The sequence below is a fragment of the Aegilops tauschii genome, chromosome 5 (assembly GCF_002575655.3).
Source record: "Aegilops tauschii subsp. strangulata cultivar AL8/78 chromosome 5, Aet v6.0, whole genome shotgun sequence".
Lineage (NCBI taxonomy): Eukaryota > Viridiplantae > Streptophyta > Magnoliopsida > Poales > Poaceae > Aegilops > Aegilops tauschii.
This window is the reverse complement of record NC_053039.3, coordinates 558,173,715-558,195,409: the sequence shown is the minus strand read 5'-3', so window position 1 is coordinate 558,195,409 and position 21,695 is coordinate 558,173,715. Positions and strand designations below refer to the sequence as shown.

Sequence of the window (21,695 nt, the reverse complement as noted above, 5' to 3'; positions counted from 1 at the left end):
CCGTTAGCGAAATAAAACAAACCACCACTTTAAGGTACTGTAATGAACTCATTATTTACTTATATTGGTGTTAAAGCTACTGTATTCCAACTTCTGTATGGTTCATACCCCCCGATACTAGCCATAGATTCATCAAAATAAGCAAACAACACACGAAAAACAGAATCTGTCAAAAACAGAACAGTCTGTAGTAATCTGTATCAAATGCAAACTTCTAGAACTCCAAAAATTCTACCAAAATAGGACGACCTATATAATTTGATTATTGTTCTACTGCAATTGGAATCAGTATTTAATCACTTTCTTGTGATTTTTAACAAATTTTTTCGTGAGCAGAAAGTTTCTGCCTTTTTCAGCAAGATGAAATAATTATCACCCAAGAAGATCTTATAGGTTTTACTTGGCACAAACACTAATTAAAACATAAAACCACATCTAACCAGCGGCTAGATGAAATATTTATTACTAAACAGGAACAAAAAGCAAGGAACAAAAATAAAATTGGGTTGCCTCCCAACAAGCGCTATCGTTTAACGCCCCTAGCTAGGCATTGATAATTTTAATGATGCTCACATGGAAGACAAGAATTGAAGCACAAAGAGAGCATCATAAAACATGTGATAAACACATCTAAGTCTAACATACTTACTATGCATAGGCATTTTATAAGCAAACAAATTATCATAGCAAGCAAAAATTAGCATATGCAGGGAGGAAGAAAGAGATGATAGCAATCTCAACATGATGAGAGGTAATTTAGTAAGATAAAAAATTCTAAACCATATTTTCCTCTCTCATAATAATTACATGTAGGATAATAGGCAAATTCAACAAAATAGCTATCACATAACATATTCTCAACACGATCCACATGCATGCGAAGTTGACACTCTTCCAAAATAGTGGGATTATCATTAACTAAAGTCATGACCTCTCCAAACCCACTTTTATCAAAAATACCATAAGATTGAACATTCTCCAAATATGTGGGATCTAAAGTTCACACTCTTCCAAACCCACTTTCAATATTATTGCAAACACTATTATCAATCTCATATTCATCATGGGGCTTAAACAAATTTTCAAGATCATAAGAAGAATCACCCCAATCATGATCATTGCAACAAGTAGTAGACATAGCAAAACTAGCATCCCCAAGCTTAGGGTTTTGCATATTATTAGCACAATGGACATCAAGAGAATTTATAGTAAAATCATTGCAATCATGCTTTTTATTCAAGGAGCCATCGTGAATCTCTTCATAAATTTCTTCATCACAATTTTCAGATTCATGAATTTCAAGCAAAACCTCATAAAGATAATCTAGTGCACTCAAATCACTAGAAATTGGTTCATCATAATTGGATCTCTAAAAAGATTAGCAAGGGGATGAGGATCCATAAACTTTCAGCAAGCGAAGATGCAAGCAAAAAAAGAAGGCACATGGTAACACAAGATCGAACAGAAGGAGGGCGAAGAAAAGGCAAAGGTGAAGTGGGGGAGAGGAAAACGAGAGGCAAATGGCAAATAATGTAATGCGAGGGATAAGAGTTTGTGATGGGTACTTGGTATGTATTGCCTTGTGCGTAGATCTCCCCGGCAACGGCGCCAGAAATCCTTCTTGCTACCTCTTGAGCATGCGTTAGTTTTCCCTTGAAGAGGAAAGGGTGATGCAGCAAAGTAGCGTAAGTATTTCCCTCAGTTGTTGAGAACCGAGGTATCAATCCAGTAGGAGATAACACGCAAGTCCCTACTACCTGCACAAACAAACAAGAACCTTGCAACCAACGCGATAAAGGGGTTATCAATCCCTTCACGACCACTTGCAAAAGTGAGATCTGATAAAGATAATAAGATAAATATTTTTGGTATTTTTGTTGTATAGATTGGAAAATAAAGATTGCAAAATAAACAGCAACAGAAATTGGCTAGTTGACGGGAGATCAATATGATGGAAAATAGACCCGGGGGCCATAGGTTTCACTGGAGGCTTCTCTCAAGATAGCAAATTCTAGGTGAACAAATTACTGTCAAGCAATTGATAGAAAAGCGCATAGTTATGAGAATATGTAGGCATGATCATGTATATAGGCATCACGTCCGTGACAAGTAGACCGAAACGATTCTGCATCTACTACTATTACTCCACACATCAACCGCTATCCAGCATGCATCTAGAGTATTAAGTTCATAAGAACAGAGTAACGCATTAAGCAAGATGACATGATGTAGAAGGATAAACTCAAGCAATATGATATAAACCCCATCTTTTTATCCTCGATGGCAACAATAAAATACGTGCCTTGCTGCCCCTGCTGTCACTGGGAAAGGACACCGCAAGATTGAACCCAAAGCTAAGCACTTCTCCCATTGCAAGAAAGATCAATCTAGTAGGCCAAACCAAACCGATAATTCGAAGAGACTTGCAAAGATATTAAATCATGCATATAAGAATTCAGAGAATAATCAAATATTGTTCATAGATAATCTTGATCATAAACCCACAATTCATCGGATCTCGACAAACACACCGCAAAAAGTATTACATCGAATAGATCTCCAAGAAGATCGAGGAGAACTTTGTATTGAGATCCAAAGAGAGAGAAGAAGCCATCTAGCTAATAACTATGGACCCGAAGGTCTGTGGTAAACTACTCACACATCATCGGAGAGGCTATGGTGTTGATGTAGAAGCCCTTCGTGATTGATTCCCCCTCCGGCGGAGCGCCGGAAAAGGCCCCAAGATGGGATCTCGCGGGTACAGAAGGTTGCGGCGGTGGAAATAGGGTTTCGTGGTGCTCCTGGATGTTTTCAGTGTATATGAGTATATATAGGCGAAAGAAGTAGGTCGGTGGACCCACGAGGGGCCCACGAGGGTGGGGGCGCGCCTCCCTACCTCGTGGCCGCCTCGTTGCTTCCTTGACGTCCACTCCAAGTCTCCTGGATTGCGTTTGTTCCAAAACAATCCTCGCGAAGGTTTCATTCCGTTTGGATTCCGTTTGATATTCCTTTTCTACGAAACACTGAAATAAGCAAAAAAACAGCAATTTGCACTGGGCCTTCGGTTAATAGGTTAGTCCCAAAAATAATATAAGAGTGCATAATAAAGCCCATTAAACATCCAAAATAGATAATATAATAGCATGGAACAATAAAAAATTATACATACGTTGGAGACGTATCAGCAGTCGCCTTCACGATCAGCCGGATGTTGATGACATGGAGCTCAGGTGCGCCATGCGGGCGGCCAAGCTTCGTGACATTGAGGTCACCACTGGTATGTCGGTCAACACGTCAAATTCGATTTTACATTTTTCCAATGATGAGATTGTTCACAATGCAAATCAATTAGGGGTTTCACTAGGTAGTAATGGTAGTGAAATCACTGAAACAGTTAATGATATTCTCGATCTCGAAGCGGAGCGCGCTTTGGAATTGATTCGTAACTTAGCAGCCATCAAACCCATGAACGAGTCAGACATAGATGTGTTGGGTGTCAGGGTTCTTGACAATCTTTGTGCGGATCTGGCCCCTTAACTTCCTGAAATAGAGGAGGATGAGGGTTTCGATTCCCCAGGAAACTCGATACATGTAGATGTTCCAGAAGTTAGGTCCACGGAGTCTGGTTGTGAGGACCGGATGGAGGATCCAAATAAGCCTAAGCGGAAGTGGAAACGGAAGGTTTATCCAACTTCAGCTATGCGTAGAAGTGCTAGGATCCGTACCTCTAAAAAATTTCATGATGAAATATGAGAGGCATTTTTTTGGAATAGCAGAGGTCTTAAGGACTTGGCTAAAAGAAGGTTTCTAGTGGATGCGTCTATTGAGTACCAGTTGGATTTCATTGCCATTTCAGAAACTGGAAGGGACAATTTCACCCCCCCCCCCCCAGTTTCTTAGTACTTTATCGGGGGTGTTGATTTTGATTGGCATTGCCTACCCCCAAGAGGAAGGTCCGGTGGGATCTTACTTGGGGTTAAATGTGAGTCGTTGGAAGTTCGGAGTGTGGTCATGGGAGATTTTGCGGTAAAATTCCGGGTAAGATCAAAGGCCGACGGGTTTAATTGGGCATTGGTGGTGGTGTACGGTGCTGCGCAGTCAGAGCTCAAGCCGGATTTTTTGGCTGATCTTGTACGTATTTGCGGGAGTGAGCAGCTCCCAATCCTCGTTGGGGGCAATTTTAACATTATTCAAAGGAGGGAGGAAAAGAATAATGGTAATTTTGACGGCAGATGGTCGTTTATGTTCAATACCATAATCGAAAGCCTGGATCTTAGAGAGATTGAGCTTTCGGGTAGGAAATTCACTTGGGCTAATACGTTACCAAACCTGACATTTGAGAAGCTGGACCGTGTCCTTGCTAGTGTCGAATGGGAACAGAAGTTTCCCCTGGTCACGGTCCAAGCGTTATCGCGCGCAATCTCGGATCACACCCCGTTGCTAGTTGATTCTGGCGAGGCCACTCACGTGGGGAACAAAAACACTTTTTCTTTCGAATTGGTGTGGTTTGAAAGAGCAGGGTTCCTGGATCTGATAGCCAGAGAATGGGCTAAAGATTCAGGTGAGAGATCTCCTGTTGAAAGATGGCAGAATAAGATTAGGCATCTACGAAGATTCCTTCGTGGATGGGCTAAGCCCATGCATTGGATTTATAAGGCTGAAAAGGAAAGGCTCCTTATACTTATTCAATCCCTAGATTTAAAAGCCGAGTCCACCATTTTAGATACCAGAGAGCTGGAAACTAAAGTGGAGGCGGAGTTCAGACTGAAAGAACTCCTTCGTGAGGAGGAGTTGAAGTAGGCAGTGCGGGCTAAGGTTCACAAAATCGTCCAAGGGGATGACAACACTCAATTCTTTCATATGATTGCTAACGGCAAGCACCGAAAAAAGAGGATCTTTCAATTGGAGCAGGACGAGGGGATGATTTTAGGACAAGAAAACCTCAAAGTATATATAACCAATTACTATAAGCAGCTGTTTGGGCCTCCGGAGGACAACTTTGTGTCCTTAGATGAGTCCAGGGTTGAGGATGTCCCTCAACTTGCGGCGGATGAGAATGATATTTTAACCGCCCCATTTACGGAGAAAGAGGTGTTTGAGGCTATCTCACAAATGAAGAACAATAAGGCTCCAGGGCCGGATGGTTTTCCGGCGGAGTTTTATAAAAAGTGTTGGCACATTATCAAAGGGGATTTACTTCCGATGTTCCATGATTTATTCTCTGGATAGCTTCAATTGTTTCAATTGAATTTTGGGACGATAACTTTACTTCCTAAGAAAATAGAGGCTGTTCGTATTGAGCAGTTCAGGCCTATCTGTCTTCTTAATGTAAGTTTCAAAATTTTCACCAAGGTCGGGACCAATAGGCTTACGCAAATTGCGCACTCTGTGGTGCAACCATCCCAGACTGCTTCATGCCGGATAGAAATATTCTAGAAGGGGTGGTCGTTCTGCATGAAACTCTCCATGAACTCCACACAAAAAAACTTGACGGAGTTGTTTTCAAAGTGGACTTTGAGAAAGCGTATGATAAGGTCAAATGGTCGTTCCTTCAACAGGCCTTGCGAATGAAAGGTTTTGATCAGGCCTGGAGACACCAGGTAGACTCTTTCACGCAAACAGGGAGTGTTGGGATTAAAGTGAATGATGATATAGGTCACTACTTCCAAACACACAAAGGATTGAGGCAAGGCTACCCGATGTCACCTATCCTATTCAACATAGTGGTTGATATGTTGACAATTCTCATAGGAAGGTCTAAGGATGCTTGGCAGGTAGGTGGCCTAGTTCTGGACTTAGTTGATGGAGGTGTATCCATCCTACAGTACGCTGATGATACTATCATCTTCATGGAGCATGACTTGGCAAAAGTGCGAAACATGAAGCTTGTGTTATGCTTATTCGAACAATTGAACGGGTTAAAGATTAACTTCCATAAGAGCGAATTGTTTTATTTTGGAAGAGCAAATGATGACCAAGAGGCATATAAACAATTGTTCGGGTGTGAATTGGGGGCTCTACCTTTCACGTATTTAGGTATACCAATCCACCATCGTAAGCTGACTAATAGAGAATGGAAGTGCATTGAGGATCGATTTGAAAAGAAGCTGAGCTGCTGGAAGGGCAAGCTGATGTCATACGGAGGCCAATTAATTCTCATTAATTCGGTCCTCACGAGTATGCCCATGTTTCTTCTTTCCTTTTTCGAGGTACCTGTTGGGGTCCGGAAAAGGCTAGACTTCTATCGATCACGATTCTTTTCGCAGAGCGATGAACTAAAGCGAAAGTATGGACTTGCTAAGTGGGATATCATTTGTAGGCCAAAAGACCAAGGAGGTCTAGGCATTGAAAATTTGAAGGTGAAGAACAGAAGTCTTCTTAGCAAGTGGTTGTTCAAACTTTCGATTGAGACGGAGGCCACATGGGCTCAACTTCTGCGTAATAAGTACCTTCACTCCAAGACCTTGTCCCATGTGATAGTGAGGCCGACAGATTCGCCTTTTTGGAAGGGATTGATGAGAGTCAAATCACTCTTTTTTAACAAGACAAGGTTCATAGTTGGAAACGGTACCACTACAAGATTCTGGGAGGATACATGGCTAGGGACACGCCCCTTGCACTCCAATATCCGTCTCTGTATAGCATTGTTCAGCGTAGAGACGCGTATGTGGCTTTAGTACTCCAGTCCACTCCGCTCAATATTCAATTTAGGAGGACGCTAGTGGGAAACCGTTGGGAAGCCTGGCTCAATCTTGTGAGAAGATTGATGGATGTTCGGTTGTCTCAACTGCCCGATCGGTTATGCTGGAAGCTAACTAAGAATGAAGAGTTTTCAGTCAAATCCATGTACTTGGATGTAATTAACTCTAGCGTGATTCCTCGTTCTAAGCATGTTTGGAAAGTCAAAGTACCTTTGAAAATCAAAGTGTTTATGTGGTTTGTGCATAAACAAGTTATTTTAACTAAGAATAATTTGGCAAAACGCAATTGGACAGGATCTACAAGATGTAGCTTTTGCGACCAACATGAGTCAATCAAACACCTTTTCTGGATTGCCCTCTGGCAAAAATACTGTGGCGGTCGGTTCACATAGCTTTCAACATCACTCCTCTGAACTCTATCAACACGTTATTTGGGACGTGGCTAGATGGGATAGATTTCGCAACAGCGAGACACATTCGTGTAGGAGTGTGTGCTTTATTATGGGCAGTCTGGAACTGCAGAAATGATTTGGTCTTTAACAGAACAACAAATATTCATTTTTTGCAGGTTATTTTCCGAGCCACTGCGTTGATCCGTATGTGGCCGCTACTCACTCCGACGGAGGCCAGGGAGCGTTTGGTTACTGGATCTATCCGATGGGAGATGGTAGCTCGGGATATTTTCAACCGGTTTGGATGGCGGTCATGTAATAAGATAGGCATTTAGTTCCTATCATTTTTGCCAGCCGGTTGTGGCTTCTCTTTTACTTTTTAGCTCTTCGTGAGCCTTTTTTGTTCCTTGATTGAGACAGGAAGACTTGTGTAAGACCTTTTGCTTATTAATAAACATGGTCATATGCATCGTTCTGATGCAGAGGCCGGGACGAACCCCCCTTTTCGAAAAAAACGAGAGGGGACGCGTAGTTTCAGCGAAGTTGTTCATTATGGTGCTCGCTAATTGTTCTACATTCACAGCGAAGGATGGTGACAAGTGGTCGACTGCATGTGCGACACTTGTCATAACCACGAAAGTTTTGCACTTTTTCATAGGTTCATTTTTTCAATACAAAACTGCTTCTTGGACGACACTTGTGCCCGACTTGTGCACGACGTGCACATCCAGCAGCTAGTGCCCTTCTCAGATAAATGTTGTCCGCCTGGATCCAACTTTCATGTGTGAATCGTGCATATTTTGTCGTGTGCATAGCATGACTCTTTTCAAAATGTTTCATCTTTTCAACCATGCGTCCAAATCACGAACCGCTTTCATCGTTGGGTTTCTCACAGCAAAATCTTTAAAACTAGATCTCATGCTAGTAGTTATAGACGAACATTTTCTCTCTCGAAAAAATCCGTAAAAACTGGAAACGGGAACAAACATGTAACAAAAGAATTGCAACCAAAAAACCCGGAAAACACAATTGCGCTTTTCACTTTTTGTGAAAGCACTCTTGCTTTCACTTTCGGGGAATCACAGATGCGCTTTTCAGTTTTCGAAAAGCATGGCTGTGCTTCATCGTGAAGCACACATGTGCTTTTCATATAGCGTGCTTCACGCGTGAAAAACTAAAAAATTATTTTTCTCAAGGAAACATAGGAAAAACTAAGCAAATCTGAAACCTTGAAAAAATCGGGTAAAACCCTAAAACGCGTGCAGAAAAAAAAGTGTGATCCCGCGGGACGCCCAACACATGACATGTGGCAGCGCTGGGAAGCTCCCCATGCTGCCAGCTAGGAATCCCCAAGGGGAACCTGTCAATTAGTTGATCTTTGTTTTATTGAAAATTTGTGAAGATTTGGATTTGATACAACTACTTGGGCAAGCATTTTACGATTAAGAATCAATTTCTACTTGTACAGGTTGTGTAGTAATTTACTATAACTATTGAATACTTTATATACCCGAGTTGTTGTGTTTATCCAAGTGATCCACAAACGACAAAAATCCCCCTTTTGCCTACCCTCTATCTCTCCCTTATTGCAGTCACTGAGTAATGCTAGATGTGCTAAAAGTTATGTAGATGTTTTACCGGATTGCTGATTTGGAGGATTATGATTGAAAGTGGGGGGGATGAAGGGGAACACCCCCATTGAAATTCCCGTCGGAGGGGGGGGGGATTCAGTTTGGAAGGTTACGTAACGTAAACCGTTGTAAGTGTAGGATTATCGCTTTCTTCACTCCCTTTTTTCGAGAGTGTTATGTGATTGTCGGCCCAATAACGCACGGGCTACTGGTTCCACTTCTTCTTTTCTCTCTTGATCGAATTGAACAATAATGCCATAAATATGAATTGTTCTATGAAAACTTTTGTTAAATTGTTAGAAAGTGTGTTTTCATGTGTGAAATTATAACTTATTACTACCATTGATCTACAATAAGTGTCGCGGTTTTGAACTAATCCAATTTAAAACCGCGACACTTATTTTGGACCGGAGAGAGTACCATTTTTTTGCCAGAAACTTTTGTGTAAGTGAACAAACTAATAAGTAATGTGAAAAAATGCTACTAGAACTAGCATCGTGCATACATATGGACATTTTACTGAACAATGTGAATAATATTTAAAAGTTGGTGAACAAAAAGTAAGTAGCCTATGTATTACTAACATTTTAGTGCTTTAGGAAAACAAATTTTGTAAGTGGACAAAAAACTGGGTTACATGAACCGCTATTTTAGAATTCTTCAGATTGGTGTGACGTCGATCGAGGTGAAGTTAACAAGCAACTGGGCATCAATCTGTTTGGTGTCTTGGTGCTAAAAAACTCCATTTGTGGAAAAAAAACTCGCCGCTGCGCTACAGCAGGAGAAATATTCTTTTTTGCGCAGCACAGCAAGAGATATTAACCTGCCACATTCAGCAGGCATTTTTTCTTCAATTAACGATTGATGAAAGAGGTAGCGACGTACCCACAAAAAAAAAACAGACTCTCTAACAAGCTAGCTAGTTGGCTGGGATCTTCACGGAGAGAAAAATCCTGAATGATCCCACGAGAATCTACAACTAACTGCGTCGCTAACTAAATTCAGAGAATTATTAGTCGATCTAAGAACAATCTACTCATTGCATGATCAAACAAAGACTATCTCTAGTTTACAGATCAATGCGCGGGCACGCCTGGCATGCAGCCGAAGGCTCTGGCCACGAAGGCCAAGCAAGGGCAGACGAACTTCTTCACGAACCTATGCATGGCGCCGCCGCGGCGTGTCCCGAGCGGCCCCGGGGACCGCCGGCGATAGCGGCGATGGGCGACGCGCGTGTACATCCGCGACGCCGTCGTGACGGCCCCCGCCTCCGACGAGCGGACATTGCCCTCCCGGAACGCCTCGAAGAGGACCATGTCCTCGAAGCTCACGTAGCCGAGATCGCCGGCGCGGCGACGCCCCTCGAAGCAGACCTCGGCTTCGTCGCTGCCGGCGCACTGCGTGCGGCCGACACGCACGTCTTCGTGGGAGCGCGTCCGCAGCAGGCCATTGTTGTTGTTGTTGTTGGGGAAGGAGCCGTCGCTGCTGCTGCCCTGCGCGCAGGAGAGGAGGTCGCCGGCGTTGTCGTGGTGGTGGTGGGCGAGGAGAGGCTGGGAGCGGGAGTGGGAGATCGGCATCGGACGCGTGAGGCGGCGGCGCTAGGAGGAGGCGGCGGCGGCGAGAATGAGGACTGTGAACTGTGATCTAAGTTGGTCTAGAATCAAGGGAAGTGGTTAAGATCAATGGGCTCCAGCGCCGGGCAGGTGGATATTCCCCCATGGGACGCGCGGGCGCTGACCGCGCACGCGTCGCAGGCTGACTAGCCGGCCCCACATCGGGTGGGCCCACGGCACATCAGGTGGGCCTGCCGCCACCTCTCCTTCCCGCCACGCGTCGCCCCTGGCCGCGGCAGAAACAATCTCAACGTCGCCGTCGTCCGAGCCGACGCGCTGGGCCCGGACGTCAGTGGCTGGAGGCCCCCCTCCCCAGTCCGCATCCACTCGAACTGGGTGAGCTCTCGTCCCCTCCTTCCCGGGCCGCTCCACCTCCACTCCTCTTCTCGGACAGTCCACACCGCCGTCGCCGCTCGCGGGAGCCATGCGGGCCCTCGTCTCCCCGGCCCCAGCCGCCGCCGCATTCCTCCCGCGGACCCCGAGCCCCGGCGCGAGCCCTCGAGGGGCCACAGCGCTCTCGCGGCACCGCTCTTCTTCCGGTGGCCGCGCTGTCGCCGCCGGGGCTGCTGCCACGGGCGACCACTGGGGCGCCGACGACCAGCAGCACCACCGGGAGCAGCAGCAGTGCCGCGGTGGCGCCGGCAGGGGCGGCACCAGGCGCGCGGGGCCCAGCGTGCAGTGCGACGTGGACGTGGTGTCGTGGCGCGAGCGGCGGGTGTTCGCGTCCGTGGCGGTGGCCGCCGACGTCGACACCGTCTGGCGCATCATCACCGACTACGAGCGCCTCGCCGACTTCGTCCCCAACCTCGTGCACAGGTACGCGTTTCCTTCTCGTCCACCGGCCCGTCTCGGTCCCTTCTTCACCATGGGAGCACCGTTGAAGGGTTCTGATTTGGGGGAAATTTCGTGCAGTGGGAGGATCCCATGCCCGCACGAGGGCAGGATATGGCTGGAGCAGAGGGGGCTGCAGCAAGCGCTCTACTGGCACATCGAGGCGCGTGTCGTGCTCGATCTCCGGGAGGTCCCGGATGCCGTACGTGCCGTCTTCTCTTCACCATAATCTCCTGCTAGTAATTGTTATTCAGTTCAATTGCATTGAACTTGATAATAGTTCAGTTTTTACTGCTTACTAGTACATTTTTCTCATTGGTTGCAAAATCGTGGGGCAAAATGAGATGCCACTGAAATGTTGGCGGTGTGCTCTTACTTACTGAATGTATTGGTGGCATCTGTAAATGATCGGTTGATTAAGTCATGACTACTGCATGCATATTACTGTTGGCGTCTCTGCATGTGTTGTTTCTTCTTGTTAGGTTGTGGGTAGCAGATTCAAAGAGGATTAATGGTCTCCCTCGTTCTCTACCTATGTCGAGCTATATAGCCTTATTTACTATAAATTGTTCAGTAAAAATTACTGCGCAGGTTGATGGACGAGAACTCCACTTCTCCATGGTCGATGGCGACTTTAAGAAATTCGAAGGGAAATGGTCTGTCAGGGCTGGTCCAAGGTGGGCATCTTTCAGTCATTTTTATGCCTTGTTTGTAACATATGCCTTAAGTGAGCATCCAGCCTTTTAAATCCACAGTGGCTTACTTTGCTACCGCTTAAGGCCTGGTATAGAAATATTTTGATTTCAGGGATCCTTAGATTTTTCATCGCTTTAGGCTTTTGAACATCAGAAAAAGAATTCCGCTCATAAATCTCATATGACCCCTGTTTGGTTTTTAACAGGTCCGCTAGTGCGATTTTGCTGTATGAAGTTAATGTGATACCACGATTCAATTTTCCAGCAATATTTCTTGAGAGGATTATAAGGTCGGATCTTCCTGTGAATCTTACAGCCTTGGCTTTCAGATCTGAAAAAATGTATTTAGAAAACCATAAATTTGGACCTACAAAATTTACCGGTGCAGAGTCCAAGCCACTTAACTTGCGTAGTGCAACAGTCGAGAATGATGTCATATCTTCTAGTAAGTTCAAAGAAGCGCCTGCCTCTTCCGGTTTTGGTGGTGTGCTTGCTTCACCCCCTCCTGAGTTGAATGGGAAATGGGGTGTATATGGAAGTGTCTGCAGGCTTGATAGGCCTTGTGTGGTAGATGAGATCCATCTTCGACGATTTGATGGCCTCTTGGTAACTGACTAAGCTTATACCCATCAAATAATTATTCTTCGATTCTTAAATTTCACGGAAAGCGCACTAAGAAAATTATCTTCTCTTGTGGAATGCTTTGGGTGAAGGAGCGTGAAGGGGCTCACAGGTGTGTTGTTGCTAGTATCACTGTGAAAGCACCAGTTCGAGAAGTATGGAATGCACTAACAGCATATGAAAAGTTACCCGAGTAAGTAGTTTTATCTTTATGCGGTATTTGGAGTTCACATAATCTACTTCCAATACACAGCTATGACCTAATATAGCTATCTTGTAGGATTATACCAAACCTGGCAATCAGTCGGATTCTTCTTCGTGATAATAACAAGGTTCGAATATTACAGGTAGGAGTTCTGTTAATGTTTTACATGATATTCTGGTTGGTTGGTTGTAAATAGCTTTTAAGTTTGGGGTTGGAGCATTGCATGGATTTTTCACAGAATTGTCAGTCCACAATTCACTTTCTGGTCGTTAGCTAGCTCATCTTTTGTAGTTTCTTTCTTTGGCTTTTACTGAAAAGATTTCTGAAACTTTCTGGTGCTTAAGAGTTCATGTTTTATTGCACATATTATCCCAGAATACTGTACAGAAGGGATCACACCTGTCTCCTACTAGTGGGAAAAAAAAAGATCAATGCCCCCTGTCCCCGAAGATCCTTCTCGACATAATTTTGTTCAATTTTATTGTTTTGCGAGCTTTGCAAGTTTTGTAACATCTCAGATTATTTTTCCAGGAGGGCTGCAAAGGCCTACTTTATATGGTTCTTCATGCCCGTGTTGTAATGGATCTTCGTGAGAAACATGAACGTGAGATCAGCTTTGAGCAAGTTGAGGGGGATTTCTACTCATTTAAAGGAAAATGGCGCCTCGGACAGCTTGGAGATCAGCACACACTGCTGAAGTATATGGTCGAGACTAAGATGCATAAAGATACCTTTCTCTCAGAGTCCATCCTTGAAGAGGTATTCACAACTTTGTTCTAGGAACAATATGTGCATCTTATGCATGTGGCATTTTGCACTTAATCCAAAAAAGGCCCTATTGTTGTGAAGTAGAAAAGTTGAAATAAAAAATGGTTGTGTGTGCCCTCGACCTTCTAAATCATTTATTTGGGAAAGAACTACACTAGGACTGACGGAAGCCTGTGGTGTTACTATTAAGAAAGCAACCTTTGTGCGGATGTATCATCTTGTTGAATGTACCAACCATGCTCATGTGACAGATTTTACTTTTTATCCTTTTACCCATTCATTTTATTTCTGACACCAGTTACAGTCACAGGCTTGTTCCTGACAAATGATGAACTGAATGACTCTGTATACTCTGAACCAATATAAACTTGTATCCACTATCTTTACAAACTGACATTTATCTCCCCCAAGGATAATAACTGGTATTCCATTCCCTTGATAACAATAATTCTGTATGAAGTTATCTCTGAAGTGTCTGTCTCCTAGGGATTATTTATCCTAATTTTATGCTAGCTACAAACATCTATCTCAGGCATCCAAATAATTTGTTTTGAAGACATTCTTGTTACAAGGTATCATCGCTATGCAAACACGATGGCGAATTTAATAAAAACAGTTCTGATCTCAAATATTTGTAGGTCATGTACTTGTGTGGCATCATTGTGCAAATGACAACATTTCATGGTTATCTCACTGTTGTCGTTCTCATCTTTGGGGAAAATAAACTAAAACATTTTATTTTATCCTTTTCAGGTCATATACGAAGACCTTCCATCAAATTTATGTGCAATCCGTGATTATGTTGAAAAGGCAGAAGCTGAGAGAGGTAATTCCACAATTCACTCGGATGCGCCAACCAATCCAGATACTGTTCCTTTGTGTTACACAGAAGGACGACAGTCGGAGCAAGCATCTGTACATTGCTCTTCAAGTTCCACGAGGCAGAGACCAAAAGTTCCTGGCCTGCAAAAGGACATCGAGGTCCTGAAATCCGAACTTGGTAGTTTTATTGCAAAACATGGTCAGAATGGTTTCATGCCTAAGAGAAAACATCTTCGTACACATGGGAGAGTTGATATCGAGAAGGCTATAACACGGATGGGTGGGTTCAGGAAGATTGCTACCTTAATGAATCTTTCCCTTTCTTATAAAAATCGGAAACCAAGAGGTTATTGGGATAATCTGGAGAACTTGGAAGAAGAGGTGAGAAAATACTTTTTTTTTTCATCCCTCTGCTTTGTAGTAGACGTCCAGTCTTGTCATACAAGGCTGCTAGCATCATAATTTTCTTAGCTTCAACGCTGTATCATGTCTTGGAACTGAAGAAGCTAAATTTTTTCCGGTTAGATTTTTCTTTTTAATAACTTTGAATTGCTAGTGAAGGAAATGGTAGCAAGCGCTCCGTTCTACGTGTGCCGTACTTGTTGTATTATGTTTGCATTTTAGTTGTTACTTGTTCAGTTTACGGTCATAATTTAACTCTGAGAATGGCCATTGTCCGCAGATCAGGAGATTCCAGAAGAACTGGGGGATGGACCCTTCTTATATGCCAAGTAGAAAATCTTTTGAGAGGGCAGGTACCTGATTACTTGTACTTGGACCAAGTTAAATATGGGATTGACCGTTCTTCTTGCTAATGTTGGTTGCAGCCGGTACTCCATTTGGGTGTGTAATTAGTCAATGTATCCTTTTTATGGCCTAGTTCTATGCGGTCAAGTAGCCATGGGCCATGCCACTGCACTATCTGTTAGTACTCCAAATAGCCATGGCCAAAGAGTATTGCTTAAGATACCTAGGACCCCCCCCCCCCCCCTTTTAGCACCAAATTTCTGTAGTTTTCTACTACAGCCGTTATTGCTGACGTTTTTGAGTCCATGATCAAGAAATTGATGCACTAGTTGACATTACTGGTCGCATTCACGGTTTCGTATATGTCAGATTGATGACGGCAACATCGTCGTGCCATGGGTTTCTATCTATCACATGCTAGTGCCACCAGTCATGTGGTCTATAATTCTCTATCGGTCCACCATGGCCGGTCTTCCTCCCTAACGGTCTCCACACTCTGTTATCCTGTGCAGGGCGCTACGACATTGCTCGCGCCCTGGAGAAATGGGGCGGGATACAGGAGGTCTCCCGGCTCCTCTCGCTTGAACCAAGGCGGCCCCGGAAGCAAACGGACCCTGACGGCGAGCAAACAGACCCAAGCGCCGCCGACGCAACCAAGCACCCGAGCAGCAGCAAAGCAGACAAGGCGAGCGTGCCCCTGGACGCGCAGAAGTGGCTCCTGAAGCTCAAGGACCTGGACATCAACTGGGTCGAGTACTGAACTGCAGGGCCGCCCGCATAGTTGACTAATCCGACCTGTAAAAACAAGTGTGTAACAGAAAAATAAAAGGTGAGGTACTGGCCGTGGTTTTCCTGCATGGAACGCCGATCGAGTTTTCTTTTTCTCCCGTCTGTCAAAGCTCTAGAACCGGAGGTTTCTGCCGGGTTTTCCTGACGTAGGGCTTGGGAAGTCTGTACAACTGTCAGCTTCCTCGTCGCGTAGAATTGGTAAAAGGGGATCATTATAAGTGGGAAGTGCGCGCATATGGTGGGAGAGGACTTTGTTTCAGTGCTTGCATTGCACTGGGTGGTCGTTGGATGGACGGACCTTTTCAAGCACACGTGCGTTGAAAAAACATGGAAGAATGCCTGTGCTCTAGATCTTCCTTTCCGTCTTCTTCCTCTTGGCCATTAGCCGGGACAGGGACAGTGATGTGCCTTGTGCACGGCTTGGGCTGATGATGATGATGATGCTCTTGTTTCTGTCACTACATAATATACTCCTACTAATAAAATAGTAGTATAACCAGCTGGAGTATAGATACAAGATAAGATGCGAGCGTGTCTGTTTTCTCAGGCGACATGGAATGGACTGCAAGTGCGAGCAAGTCGATGTTTTCTTTTACATGACAGCGTAATTGATGGTCTTGCAACAAGGAAAAATGAGCTAATAAGGTGCCACGTACGTACTAGTTATTACTACAAAGGAAAAACTAAAAAATGTAAAAACAAAAGAGGTCTCGCCGGGATTCGAACCCAGGTCGCCAGATTCAAAGTCTGGAGTGCTAACCACTACACTACGAAACCATCTGATGACAAGATTTCTGTCTTATCCTATATTAATTAAACCCCAGCAATCAAGCCGAGAAGCCGGCAGTGGATCTGAGCTCCCCGGCTCTCTCTCCACCGGCGACAGTACGCAGAGCAGCTGTTTCCAGGAACCAAGCATTAAACACGAACCTCAGCCACATCACATGCTTGTCCTCGTAATCATCAAGTGATGACAAAGAGTGACACATGATGCAGGATTCTCGTCTGGTTGGTGTGCTGGCAATTCATCCATTCTTTTCCTTTTTTTTTTGCGGGGGCAATTCATCCATTCAACCAACCAACTTGCACACTTGTTCAAGTTGATGGACAAGTCTGCTGAAAACGGAACCCTGCACCCACCCACGTCCGTCCAATGCAGCCACACCCAGTGCCAGTGGTAGGTGCCAAACTGCCAGTGCCATAACACCAAGGCACTAGTACTAATGACAATCATCATACGAATCAAGCAAGCACCAGCGCAGAGTGCGGTCGGCATCCGAAATGCATCACAAATTTCGCCCCTCATCCTACAATACTCTGCCTCAAATTTGAATTGTTTGTACATGTGCAAATTACGATTAGTAGCGTTCGGTCTAGTTCTATTACTTACAAATTGTGGTTCATCTGGCACATACATGCATGCTTCTCAACCATGCCAAATCTCAAAAGGCAGAGCAGCTCCATGCTCTCCACCAAGAACAAAACCAAGCAGATCCTAGAGCTAGACCACCCTACCAATTCACTGACTCGCTCGATGATCTGCGCGGTTTCCCTTCGATCCGAGCACGGACGAATTTTCCATCGTTTTCACTGCGCCGGAGAAGACTGACGCCGGCAATGTTACATTGTCATGTACGGCTCCGACGAGCGCAGCGGGAGCGACGCGATCTCGCGGGTGCGGGCGGAGGCCGACCGCCCCACGGACATCTCCTGCTCCACGTTCGGCGACGGCACGGGCGCCGGAGGCGCCGCCACCGACGACGCGAACGTGGACGCCACGCTGCTGCTCACGCCGCTGCCCGACCCGCCGCCCGTGGTGGCCGTCGTCACCGTCATGAAGCTGTCCGACGACTTGGGCGGCGGCGGCCGCTCCAGCTCCATGATCCCCTCCAGCATCTGCACCACCTTGCCCATGCTCGGCCGCTGCGACGGCTGCTCCTGGATGCACCAGAAGCTCACCTGCAGCGCGCGCTCCACCTGCGCCATGTCCACATCCTCCCCGGCCAGCCGCCGGTCCACGATGGGCAGGAGGTTCCCCTTCTCGTACTCCTCGTACGCCCACACCGAGAACTTCTTCCGGTTCGTCTCCTCCGAGATGTCGAAGTTGCGGTGGCCGCTCACCGTCTCGAGCAGCACCATGCCGTAGCTGTACACGTCCGACTTGACGGTGATGGGCAGGTTGGCGAGCCACTCCGGCGCGAGGTACCCCCTGGTGCCGCGCACGCTGGTGAGCGTCCGGTGCCGGTGGTCCTTGGGGTTGATGAGCTTGGCGAGGCCGAAGTCGGACACCTTGGCGTTGTGCTGCTCGTCGAGCAGGATGTTCTCCGGCTTGATGTCGCAGTGCACGATGGTGTCGCGGCACTCCTCGTGCAGGTACGTGATGCCGCGCGCCGTGCCCACGGCCACCGCGAACCGCGTCGCCCACGACATCGCCTTGCCGCTGTCGCTGCTGCTGCCGGCGCCGAAGAGGAAGGAGTCCAGCGAGCCGTTCTTCATGAACTCGTAGACGAGCAGGCGGTGCCGGCCCTCGGAGCAGAAGCCGATGAGGCGGACCAGGTTGAGGTGGTGCGTGCTGCTGATGGTGGCCACCTCCATCCGGAACTGCTTCTCCCCCTGCTCGATCCCCTCCAGCTGCTTCACCGCCACCACCGTCCGGTTCGCCAGCACGCCGCGGTACACGGCGCCGAACCCGCCCGCGCCCAGCTTCTCCTTGAACCCCTTGGTCGACCGCTGCAGCTCGCGGTACGAGAACTGCACCGGCGCGCCGGACGCGTACTCCAGCAGCGCGTACTGCGCAGACGCCGGCCCGTACTTCGGGCTGTTCCGGCAGAACGCCCACCACAGCGCCCACTCGGCGAGGACCAGCCCGGACACCACGCCGAGGACGACCAGCGCCACGACCCACCCGCGCAGGCCGGAGGACCCCGAGGAGGACGAGCCGCCGGTGCTGAGGGGCGGGTTGGCCTGGCCGGGGAAACAGACCTTGACGAAGGACGTGCTGGGGAGCGACGCCGACTGGTATGCGCTGACGAAGTTGGACACCTTGAGGAAGCAGAGGCCGGAGCCGTCGGAGAGCGCGGTGGAGGCGACGCAGGAGCTGCCGGACAGGCAGTTGAGGCGGCACGCGGTGATGCCGACGAAGAACTGCTCGGTGGTGATCTCCGGCGTGTAGGTGAGGAACTGCGTGTTGTCGAGCTGGAGCATGGTGGAGTTGCCCGGGCAGTTCTGGAGCTCCACCTTGCGCTTGCACCCGCTGCGGGGGTTGTTGGCGTCGTTGAGCTCGAAGTTCAGCGACGGGCACCCGCACACCGGCGACGTGCCGTTGTAGCCGCACACGCCCATGTTGCCGCAGTAGCCGAACACCTCGCACTGGTCGGCCACCGCGGACCACTGCTCCGTCGCCGTGCCGCTGCCGCGCCCGGCGCTGTAGGCGCGGAAGTTGCCGTCCGAGTCGAGGCGCACGAAGCGCAGCATGTCGCCGCTCTCGCCGTAGTTGCTGCTGTAGGCGACGACGACGGGGGCGTTGAGCGTGCCGTCGGTGAGGGAGACGATGCCGTTGGTCTGCATCGTGAGCGTCGGGGAGCTGAGCGTCTTGTTGGCGGTGAAGGTGGAGTTGTAGCCCTTGTTGAAGTAGGTGACGGTGGCGGAGCCGGCGGTGGCCCACTTGAGCGTGAGGTTGCCGGTGGCCCGGTCGACGGCGAAGACGTAGGGGCCCGAGGTGAGGTTCATGCCGGAGGCGAAGTTCTGGGACATGACCACGGTGTCCGTCGGGTGGTCGAAGGACTGCCACAGGGCGCCCCCCGTGGAGTTCTTGAGCACGAGGTTGCCGCTCTCCTGGAGGGCGGCCGCGGAGACGCCCCGGCCGGCGGTGCCGGACGACCAGAGCACGGCGCCGGAGCCGTTGACCAGCTGCAGGTCGCCGGTGGACGTGAGGCGGAGCGAGCCCCCCGAGTCGACGGGCGCGCCGGCGCCCGCGGACCAGACGGAGATGCCGCCGGCGTAGGTGACCGCGGCGACGGAGAGCGAGGGCGCGGTCGGGGACGGCGCGAAGGCGAGGGAGAAGGTGGAGTTGGGCGACGACCACGCGGCCGAGTTGCCGCCCGGCGTGAGGGTGGAGCCCAGGGGCATGTCCTTGCCATGGGACAGGAAAGGGAGGAGGAGGAAGCAGCAGCAGCAGAGGACGGCGAGATCCCCCCGCGGAGGCCGCATCTTTCTTGGACGGACGGGAGCGTGGAAGATGACCGCGGATTCTTGCGCCGGGAGCTGCAGCGGAGAAGCTAGCGGGGGCTATGTAGCTCGGCTTCCCCTCTCATGGCGTGAATTGCGGCTGTGAATCGGGGCTTGGGAAGAGGGGGAGAAGCAGGGGAGGGGAGGGGATGAGCGTGAGCGAGGGAGGGAGGAAGGGAGGAGGAACTAGCCGGAGCAGGAGAGCGACTGTGACGCACACGCACGCTCAATGACCGTGCTCGGTCCTTGTAGTTGTTCGGTCACATTCCCGTATGTTTTTTTTTTTGCGCGAAAAACCCCGTATGTTTGTTGTGGACTACAGTATTTTTTTAAGAAAAATTTGCGAATAAACTGGTATTTTTTTTTGAACTGGACTAGTAATTAACAACTCTGTAGACCAGTGCTTCCCGATGGGAATTTTAGCCGAGTAAAATGCACACTTGTTTGGACTTGTATTTTGTAGTTCACGAAGTCAAAATCAAAAGTTGCATCATAAATTCACTTAGGTGATCCACTTCTGATTCAAAATGATTTGTTTGCGAGGGGGGAATCGGCCAGTTCTTCTTCGTCGAGCCCCCCTCACGAACTGCCTTCCGCGCCGCACCCTTGCCGGCGACGAACCGCCGGTGCACAGACCTCGGCATCATGCTTGTCATTTAACTTGGGACGGTTTTTGCACTAGCATGTGGCGGTTGATGACGAGGGCCTCAGTGTCACACGACATTACTTAGCGATGACTAAGAAATCCTCTCTCCGTTTTATAATATAAAAGCTTGACAATACACTAGTGTCAAAAACGCTCTTATATTATGGAAGGGCAAGAGTAGTATAGTACTCCCCTTTCTATTTATTTTTTGGTTGAAACAATAAATGTATTGCCCTGTCGTTTGGGAATAGCGAAAACACAAAGTAAAGTGGATGCTCGTATATACCATATATATCCATTGGATGACATCCAATCATTCAAATTTCCAGCCTAACCAATGAGCAAACGGCTGTTTAAGCTACCGGTGGTTAGTTTGAGCATAATTATGGCCTATGCTAATCAACTGCTGGCACCAACCAAAAACTAAAGGTATAGAATGGTCAAGGTGTCTCCGGACCAGACGAAACAAATTGAGCGAGCATGGCCGGTGAACTCAAGACCAAGCCCACTCACTGCCCTCTTAAATGTCAGCTGCTCTAAGCGATCTCAGCCGTCCAAGATCACACGGAGGGCCCTGATGAGACGGTGGCGACTGGACCATCGACATGACTTGGTGGCACCTGCAGCGCTGGTCGTCGGTCGGAGGGTCAACAGGGGCGGCGGCTTCCGGACGATCGAGCAGCCCACTTATGTTTGTTCGGTTGCTTAAACCAAATGGACTTGTTTTGCTAATACTGGCATTCTTTTCACCATCTTGTTTGACTAGCACTGTGTTACTGTTAATTTGTTGTGTTGCCCAAAAAGAAAAAAAAACTGTTAATTTGTTACTAGATGATCATGGGCGTGTACGCTCGTTCCAAGAACAAGAAGGAAGACAAGACAATGCAAAACAAAGTAACCCACCAGCGTCAAAAGTATTGAATGTTTGTATTGACCTTGACTTTGCAGAATGAGTTTTTTTTTTGTTATACTAGCAAATTTTTATGTGAGGATCCAGGCTAGCTGAG

At 47.6% G+C, this 21,695-nt stretch overlaps 2 protein-coding genes and 1 non-coding gene across 3 annotated transcripts; 1 reads left to right on the top strand and 2 right to left on the bottom strand.

Annotated features, from left to right (window-relative positions):
- Nucleotides 1-10,663: 10,663 nt before the first annotated feature.
- On the top strand, nt 10,664-15,910 carry LOC109735945 (uncharacterized). The gene is made up of 10 exons (XM_020295145.3): nt 10,664-11,153; nt 11,250-11,370; nt 11,760-11,845; nt 12,070-12,469; nt 12,577-12,677; nt 12,765-12,831; nt 13,221-13,448; nt 14,211-14,660; nt 14,962-15,034; nt 15,539-15,910. Exons 1-10 carry the CDS (start codon nt 10,762-10,764, stop codon nt 15,784-15,786), a joined length of 2,166 nt encoding a protein of 721 aa, XP_020150734.1. The 5' UTR covers nt 10,664-10,761; the 3' UTR covers nt 15,787-15,910.
- Nucleotides 15,911-16,520: 610 nt separating this feature from the next.
- On the bottom strand, nt 16,521-16,592 carry TRNAQ-UUG (transfer RNA glutamine (anticodon UUG)). The gene has a single exon. It is a non-coding gene; the product is annotated as a tRNA-Gln (tRNA).
- Nucleotides 16,593-17,097: 505 nt separating this feature from the next.
- On the bottom strand, nt 17,098-20,274 carry LOC109735946 (G-type lectin S-receptor-like serine/threonine-protein kinase At1g34300). Its single transcript, XM_020295147.4, has one exon. The coding sequence runs from the start codon at nt 20,022-20,024 to the stop codon at nt 17,436-17,438; it is 2,589 nt and encodes an 862-aa protein (XP_020150736.1). The 5' UTR covers nt 20,025-20,274; the 3' UTR covers nt 17,098-17,435.
- Between the last annotated feature and the right edge of the window lie 1,421 nt (nt 20,275-21,695).